Raw genomic sequence first — 9,365 nt, forward strand, 5'->3', positions numbered from 1 at the left:
TTTTTTAAAAAAAAAAAAAAAAAAAAAAAAAAGTTTTATAAGCCACCACCATGTTCTATTACATACTATTCACTTTTAAACTTTAGCCTAAGCATGGATTCAAAGATTCCTTTCTTCTTGACTTCCTTTTAACATGCCTCATGAGGCTCATTTTGCAACAAAATTCTACTAAATTTTAACAGAGTATGAAGAATAACATCATCGTGTTTTCAGAACACAAGATCTCAATTCTGATTTCAAGATGACCAACTGGCGTAGACCCTGGCTCTCTCTTGGCAGGTGGCCACCAGCAGCTGCTATCTCTTCCTTGTACCCTAGGAGCTGATCTATCAGTCCCTCAGTTCCTGAACTTCAGCCAATTACAAAAGACTCTTCTTGAATAACACATGAATGCTTTCCTCTTTCAAGTCTTAAAATCACAGATTGTGCTCCTGAATGCCAGTGTCTGATCCAAGGAACATGCGTGGTTCCCAAGTGCTTTGGGGGCTTAGAGTGATTGGCATTCGCAGGTTCCAATGGTGAACATCACTCCCAAGCCTTGTGTCTATTCTCTGTCTCCCATCGAGACCTCCCAGGTTTCACTCTGGGAAAGAGCCTCACCCCCTCGGGGTGGTGGACTAACATATCATGGGCCTGCAGTATAAAATACCGCATGTCCTGCTAACTACAGTGCTCAAGTAGTAAGAATTGCTAACTGGAGGGACATTTTCTCAAAAGGATACTGGAAACCTGGGAGATATTAGGTGATAAGAAATAAGAAAAAAATCAAGGTAGGGAAATATTGTAGAGAAATGTTACTTCTTTGAAATATTGCCAAGGAAGTGCACATGAAAGTTCAGTTTAGATCAAAATAATGTTGTTGTCTTTTGCTTTAAGTGTTGCTGGAATTCTTTGCAGCAACCTGAGCTCCTGGACTTCACTTTTCTCTGTAGAGAGGTTTGTGAGCAAAAGCAGAAAGTAGGTTATTCTTTTTCTTTTTTTGCATCTGGCCAGTATGGGGATCTGAGCCCTTGACCTTTGTGCTGCAAGGCTGCACGCCAACCAACTGAACTAACTGGCCAGATCTCTTGTTACAGTTTTTTGCACTGAAAAAGCAGTGCAAACTGGGAGAATTAAATCCATATTTCTTCTGATCACAAGTGTTGGTGAGGAAAGCAACAGGTTGATAGTATAGTCATCCTTTGGTATCTGGGGGAGGATTGGTACCAGGACTCCTAGAGGATACCAAAATCTGAGCATGCTCAAGTTCCCAGGCTGTCCCTTCATATCTGGGGTTGGTCGAATTCATGGATGCAGAACCCATGGATATGAAGGGCCAACTGTACTGTTATTGTTCTATTTAGCAGAGGGGGCAGAAGTTACTTGATCACAGTCATGTAGCATAGAATGGATAACTTCTATTAGCTCTACCGTGATCGTCTCTGCTTATGAAACTCAAAGGGCCAAAGCATTAGTGAATCCACTGTCAATAGAAGTAGTCAACAGAACCTCAAGCTGCGTGTCCTCCCCGACTCTTGTCTCCTCAGGTACTGTGGCTCCTACATGGATTACCAGACGATTTTTCGAGTGCCCAGCCCCCTGGTTCACATTCAGCTCCAGGGAAGTTCGAGGCTTTCAGACAAGCCACTTTTGGTAGAATACGGCAGTTACAACATCAGTCAACGTAAGCCTGGGATCAGCTCCATAGAAAACCTCAATAATTAGTTAAATGGAGGCTAACACTTTATAACTATAACTTTCAGAATTTAAGGAATGAACACTGCTTTATTTCTATTTCCTTTCACATTTATTTCTTATAATAAATAGAAAATATATAATAAATATATATAATATAAATACATATAATGAATAACACATAAACTTATGTTTATTACTACTGCATTTGAAATTATAAGAGATAATATAACTTTTTGATATTATTGATTTATAGTTGAAGAGTAATTTCTTACATCATTCCTAAAATATAGGACAAGGCCATTTCTTGGTTTGCTGCCCTTCTTGCTAGCCGTAATTCTTTGTAAATATGATGGGTACATCAACATACAGTGGATCCAAGGTCAGGTTGTGACTCACTTTGGCCTGAAATGCACAGGGAGAGCAGGTTGGTTGAGAGAGTTCAGACCTCAGCCCTCAGAATTTGAAGCTCACACTGAAAACCACTGGAATAGCGGCTAGAGGAGTGGTCAGTAGAAAAGGCAGTGTTTGAGGAAAGTCTTTAGAGCTGGAGAGATAATGACTTGCCCAGAAAATTCTCGACCCGTTTTAAAAGGAGAAAAATAAAGGTTAACCACTGAGGAGTCTATGAGGAAATGACTTGAGAGAAAGCTCCTTCAGACTATGTCCTTCTTTGCCAATCCCCAGTATACTTGATTCTGAATTCAGAAAATTACACTCAGACATTACGGTATCAGAATATTACAGTTTTCAGCAGGGACACAGGTAGATAAGCAAGCCATCTTATTTTTAATTGTGTTTTCAAACCACGACTGTTTTCCAGCAGCTCATCCACTCCATCGTATTCATTGAGACAGTGGTTGACCCCACCCTGTTCTTTTGCACAGGGGAGGAAGGATTCATTGTTTCTGTAATATTTAGCCATAAGCCCAGGATTTACGGTTCAAGATCAAGCAGGGAATGGGTCTTTGATGAGTGGTGCAGTTGAAGTGGAAAGAGTGGACAGGGAAGCAGGAGGCAGGAGTCCTAGGTCTGGAGGCCAGTCACTGGTCTCGCTAGGTCCAACTTCCACATTCCTCAAGTATATGAGAAAACCACAGAGGTGAGTAAAGGTTATGGAGGTAGCGAAGTTTGATTGTGCATATGACTGGGATGCAGTGTCCACTGAGAGCTTCTGTTGGGTTAATTTGCTTTCTTCTTTGTTCCACATTTTTGTTTTTCAATTAACGATAGTCTTGATTTGATGGACACACTATATAACTACTACTGCTACTCTGCCAACTCCTCAACCACTTAACACTTCATATTTCTTTGCTAATATGATCTGGTGATTTTTAGTGACCCACTCAAGATTTTCTATTTTTTATTGCCTGTAGCTTGTCCCGTTGGATCTTTTAGATGCTCCTCCGGTTTGTGTGTCCCTCAGGCCCAGCGCTGTGATGGAGTAAATGACTGCTTTGATGAAAGTGATGAACTTTTCTGTGGTGGGTATTCAAACTTTTAATATGCCTTTCTTATGAATAAGTAACTTCTCAGGGCCATTGTTACTGGTGGTATATATCCTTGGTCTTTGTAGCTGCTGTTGCTACATAACCAATTACTCCAAAACTCAGTGGCTTACAACTATCATTTATTCTTGATCATGCATTCATGGGTTGTCTGGGATATGACTGATCTAGGGTAGGGTCATATGGGTGGCTCAAGCACTGGGTCCTCCTGAGGTTGGTTCTTCCCAGGTTGAGATCAGGTCTACTCTTTATGGCTCTTTCTCTCATTGAGCCAGTGGACTAGTCATGGCAGTGGCAGAAGGAAAGGAGGGGTGAGCATTAACATATTGTTCCTCTTAAGGCCTAGGCTTGGAACTTGCACATCATCACTTGTGCTGTGTTCCATTGGTCAAAGAAAGTCGCATAGCTGAGGCCAAAGTCAAGGACCAGGGAAGTTTACTCTGCATACCTTCGGGCCATGGCAAGGGTGGGGTGTATAATACTACCACAGGGAGTGAAGATCCGGGGCTAATAACTTAATCTACCACAATCCTAAACACAACAATCCTATTTGAAAGCATAAATCCTCCATCAGAGAGAAGCTCAGATTCTGCAGAGAAGTAAACTCTCAGCATGCCCATTTATAGAGCACAGGCAGTGTTTGCAAATGAAAGAGGGTTTTTTTTTGTTTTTGTTTTTTAACCTGTATAGTTTGCATTGACATCACATTGGTAATGACTAAAGGGTGGGGTACTGGATATTCCTATTTTGGGTGGAGAATCCCTGTCTTGGTTTTTCACTACTACTTGTACCCCTTGAATCTATCTCCAGTTTCAGAAAGTGATATGGGGAGGACAATTCCCTGGACGATGTGACACCATTGGCAACCTTTCTTCTAAAGGTCCAGCATGTTTAATTCAAATATGACTGTGGCTGTGATACTATTTAATCTTTTAATGTCCTTGGAGACATATTATAGTTAATATACTATCATTGTGAAAAATTATATTCACAAAAAATAATCTGTGACTTTCTACCTTTTTTTTTTATAATTGACAAAACACAATAAAACCTCTTAACTCAAGGTTCATGACCATTTCAATTTATAGAGTCTTTCATTTCTTAAGAAAATAAGTACTGACCATTATACAGTGACTGAGGTTGGTTCAGCTGGTTTTTGTTTGTTTGTTTTTTAACATTATTATTCTCTGCTCTGATGCAGCAAATAAAAGTGGTTGTTACTTTATAATAAGGACTGGCTTTTGGTAACCATTATTTCTCATTGTGCCATTTTTTGGAGCTATTCTCTAGGAGTCAACTAGGTACTTTCAGAGACTTAATGAACTATTTATTTCAGAGCAGTAATGTTCTCCCACCTGCTCCTCACAAGAGATAACTCTGAAAAAACAGGAGCAGATAATAAAACTGAGAACTTTTCACAATCCTAGAAATGTCTAATGAATCACACCTTCTAAATGGGCTTGCTAATATACTGTGCCTGTTACTGGTCTAATGGCAATTCATGAAAATATTCCAAAGAAGAAAACTGTGATAGATTTACACTGGTAGTTCCTAATTCAGGAAATGGGTCTCTCAAGATAAAGTAATTTCAAAGAGACTTTTCCTTACATATAGACCAGAAGTCTGTTGTGCTCTGAAATCTCACATTCATTAATTCATTCAACAAAACTTTAGTGAGCATCTACTATTTGGTTAGGGGTTTGAGGTACAGAGAGGAATAAGTCAAAATCCCCAATTTCAGGACACTCCCACTTTGTTTAGGAAGGTAGACAAGTTCAATATAGATAACAGCTTATGATTTTTATTTTCCTTAAAATAAATGACTTACGATGCACTTAACTGTAATTCAATAAACAAGCCACCATAGTTTAATACATTTACACAAAAGCAAAAATCAGATCTGACAAACTCAAGTACTAGGAATCACATCAAAGTTTTAACATCTTCTTTTCCTCATAGAAGTGTCTGTTTTGAGGAAAATGCACTTTTTATTTTATTTAAGTCATCTTAATGATCTGTACCTAAAGGGGCACTGCTGGTCATCGGCAAAAATCAGATCTGACAAACTCAAGTACTAGGAATCACATCAAAGTTTTAACATCTTCTTTTCCTCATAGAAGTGTCTGTTTTGAGGAAAATACACTTTTTATTTTATTTAAGTCATCTTAATGATCTGTACCTAAAGGGGCACTGCTGGTCATCAGAGAACTCAGCTGATGTCTCAGGCTCATTAGCATTCTGTCTTTTCTCATTCTAGTGACCCTTCAGCCTGCCTGCAATGCCAGCTTCATCAGGCAGCACGGCCCTCTGGTCTGCGATGGTGTCAGGGACTGTGAGGATGGCCAGGATGAGCAGAACTGCACTCAAAGTGAGGAGGGACCTCTGCGCCCTGCTGCTCTTGCTGTAAAACTCTTCTAAATCAGAGTCGAAATACCTTTGCTGGGTTAGGACAACCAACTTGTCCCAGTTTTCCTGGAACTTTCCCAGTTTTAGCACTGAAAGTTTCTTATCCTGGGAATCCCCTCAGTCCCAGATAAAATAGGACAGTTTGTCACTATAACTGCGGTGGAGTGTGTGTGTGTGTGTGTGTGTGTGTGTGTGTGTGTGTGTGTTCATGTGTGAAGACTGGCAGATTTTCTTTGTTTTCTTGCTGTTAATGCTGCTCAAGTTTGTAGGATACTGAGAACTTGATAGAGAGGAAATTGCCAGGCACCGTGTTGGCAAGTGTTTTCTAGCCTCTGCAGAAACACAGACCTCCAGGGTTGTAAACAAAAGTGCTATAATTCGCAAATTCTGTCCATTTCCCCACTGCCCTATGATAAAAAAAGACTGAGTACGGTAGTGATTTTGGCTGAATAATTTTCTCAGAGAATAAGACATAGCATAAGCAAAGAGACCATGCTAAAGCCATTGATAGGGCCAACTCCTTCTCATCTCCCCATGCCCCCTACAGTGGAAGAAAGGAGCGGCCATTGGATTGGCCCTCAGCACATGTGCCTGCCTGCCTGCTTTCACATGCTCTGCTTTGGTGAAGGCACAGGTCACTGCAAGGCTGCTTCTGCCATTTTCCCAGAGCAGCAAATAGCGTGGCTAAACTGTCCTTTGCAGAGTTCAGTGCTATTCACACTAATCTGTTTCTGGCTAGGAAAAACATTTTTTTCCTTTGTTCATTTCTAGGTATTGCATGCAACAACAGAACTTTTAAGTGTGACAATGCTATTTGCATTAGGAAACAAAATGCAAAATGTGTTTTCTAGCCTCTGCAGAAACACAGACCTCCAGGGTTGTAAACAAAAGTGCTATAATTAGCAAATTCTGTCCATTTCCCCACTGCCCCATGATAAAAAAAGACTGAGTACGGTAGTGATTTTGGCTGAATAATTTTCTCAGAGAATAAGACAAGGCATAAGCAAAGAGACCATGCTAAAGCCATTGATAGGGCCAACTCCTTCTCATCTCCCCATGCCCCCTACAGTGGAAGAAAGGAGCGGCCATTGGATTGGCCCTCAGCACATGTGCCTGCCTGCCTGCTTTCACATGCTCTGCTTTGGTGAAGGCACAGGTCACTGCAAGGTTGCTTCTGCCATTTTCCCAGAGCAGCAAATAGCGTGGCTAAATTGTCCTTTGCAGAGTTCAGTGCTATTCACGCTAATCTGTTTCTGGCTAGGAAAAACGTTTTTTTCCTTTGTTCATTTCTAGGTATTCCATGCAACAACAGAACTTTTAAGTGTGACAATGCTATTTGCATTAGGAAACAAAATGCAAANCATGCAACAACAGAACTTTTAAGTGTGACAATGCTATTTGCATTAGGAAACAAAATGCAAAATGTGATGGGACACTGGACTGTCCAGATGGAAGTGATGAGGAAGGTTGCAGTGAGTAGGAACACTTCCTTCTGACTCCTTGAATTCCCACTGCAGTTTACCCATTTTTCATTTTCATTCCTTTCTTGATGTAATTCCCCTTGGTGGAGGTTGCCACAGTCCCAAGGAACAGTAGTAAATACTGGTGAACTGAGTTTGAATTGTTTCTTAGAAATACAAATGCTAGAGTGGATTCTGTCTTCTTTCTTGATAACAGCATTAATACAGTGGATGTTTATAATGAGACTTTCACTTTCTAGTAACTCTCATCAAGGGAGATTTTAGATAAAAAACCTATGAGAAAAGAAATAGATACTGGAATGCAGTGGATGGCTTTGCTAATAATGCCTTGTGTCATGAGCAATGTTAAGTGCTGGTTCTTCCCTTAACTAAGACCCAATAACTGTGATCTGCCACATGTTCTTATTTGTCATGTGGCCTCTAATTGGCCATGTGGCAACATGTTAATTATACATCCTTACCAATACTATTTACACTGGAAAAGAATTGCTCTGATAACTGGTTTTTTGTGATAGGTTTTCATTTGTCTTGGACTTACAAATTCTCTCCCAAATGCTCTCAGATCAGCACGACTTCAGACACTTCATTGTTGCCTTTGAAACTGATCTTTCTACCTAACAACCTAACTCCAGTGCTGCTGTTTATATCCATCCAGCTGTTACTACAGGTCCCCTCCTCCCCCACACATGTATCATTATGTAGAGAGACACTGTGTCAGGGCGTGTTTCAGGAAGGAGGGGGTGGTTTGTTGGTGCTGGTTTCACATGGCCCGCATATGCCCTCTCCTCTAGATAAGCAGAGATTTCAAATCACTCACTTGGTGCGTCAGTTCCCAGCTCAGCACTAAACATGCCTTAATCTCCAGTTTTTCTTCCAAATCTGACTTTAAACCACATGTCCTTTCCTCTACTAAAGGCTGCAGCAGGAGTTCCTCCACCCTCCACCGCATCATTGGGGGCACTGACACTCTGGAGGGGGCTTGGCCATGGCAAGCGAGCCTCCACTTCATTGGATCTGCCTCCTGTGGTGCCTCAGTCATCTCCAGGGAGTGGCTTCTCTCTGCGGCCCACTGTTTCCATGGAAACAGGTAGGGATCACAGTCCTTACTCTCAAGGGGCACTCTCTGACCACACACCACACATCTGCCCTCAAGTTGTGGGAAGAAGCTCCCTGTTGAAGTCATCCAATCAATTAAATTTTTTTTTAAAATATACCAATTGTCTGCCAAACAATTCTTTTTAGGTATTATTGATAATAATAATACATAAGAAAAAAGAACAGAAAGGAAACATCAAAGATAAATAGACTTTTACTAGGGCTGGGAAAATAAGATAGAACTTTCAATCTATGAGAATGTGTTGAGAATATGGAGAGGAACATTGGAGAATGACTGAGGTATGGGGCTCACTATTTAAATTACGAGGGGATCCTGGAAAGGTCCATTAGAACTGGCTTTGGAAGGGCTCTGTCTTTACCAATGGAATTGTTAGGGAACAGATGCTCTTCCAGCAGGACTGAAAGAAAAGCTTTGAAAATAACCTCACTTAAAGCTTAAACTTATTTGGAATCTACTGGATCTTAGGTACAAAAATATCATTCATTTCTCATAGTAATTCCCTAGAAATTACAGGATTCATGTTAATTACTAAAATAGCTTCACCTCTGTTAGAGCATTAATCTTTTATGCTGTGAAACTTCTCCAAATAATGTGTTAACCTTATTAGTCCTTTGGTCTCCAGTGAAACTCGTGAGATGTCAGTTAAGCAGATTAATGACCACACTCTTTGGGCTCTTTCCTTACTTTCTTCAAAAGCTTCCACATTCTCTTCACCACCACTGCTACTCTGGTGGAGTTGAAAGACTCACATGAAGACTACAAGCCCCTCTGTGACTTGTGCAAGGCCATGGGGTCAAGGTTAGGATTCTGGAAGGAGTGACTTGGCAGGGAGGGGAGGCTGTGCCCCTGTGAATAGAAATACTTGAGGAGCAGTTATCTTTAAGGATCCTGGTAGACAGCAAGAAGGAATTTTATCAAGTTCCTACTCATAGCACTTTTCTTTCTTTCTTTTTTTATTTTTTTAATTTTTATTGAATCAAAATTGATTATACATATTTTGGGGGTTTAACGTTGAGATATGTTGATCAAATCAATATTTCTAAGATATATATTGTTATAAATCATACTTATTCTTTATGCCCCTTGTCCAATCTCTCCCCATCCCCATTTCTCTCCCGCTCCCACCACTGATAACCCTAGATTTCTTCTCTCCTTCTGAAAGAATAATGGTTACTCTGT

At 40.5% G+C, this 9,365-nt stretch overlaps 1 protein-coding gene across 1 annotated transcript in view; it reads left to right on the forward strand.

Annotated features, from left to right (window-relative positions):
• The window catches only part of TMPRSS7 (transmembrane protease, serine 7), a 34,344-nt gene that overhangs the window by 16,848 nt on the left and 8,131 nt on the right, over window positions 1–9,365 (forward strand). Inside the window, exons 8-13 of the mRNA XM_008573775.1 lie at window positions 1,527–1,663; window positions 3,051–3,158; window positions 5,440–5,550; window positions 6,882–6,909; window positions 6,963–7,060; window positions 7,985–8,156. Of these exons, the coding sequence (XP_008571997.1) occupies window positions 1,527–1,663; window positions 3,051–3,158; window positions 5,440–5,550; window positions 6,882–6,909; window positions 6,963–7,060; window positions 7,985–8,156 (654 nt within the window). The remainder of the gene's footprint in view (window positions 1–1,526; window positions 1,664–3,050; window positions 3,159–5,439; window positions 5,551–6,881; window positions 6,910–6,962; window positions 7,061–7,984; window positions 8,157–9,365) is intronic.

Source organism: Galeopterus variegatus, unplaced genomic scaffold (genome assembly GCF_000696425.1).
Source record: "Galeopterus variegatus unplaced genomic scaffold, G_variegatus-3.0.2 Scaffold963, whole genome shotgun sequence".
NCBI classification, from domain to species: domain Eukaryota; kingdom Metazoa; phylum Chordata; class Mammalia; order Dermoptera; family Cynocephalidae; genus Galeopterus; species Galeopterus variegatus.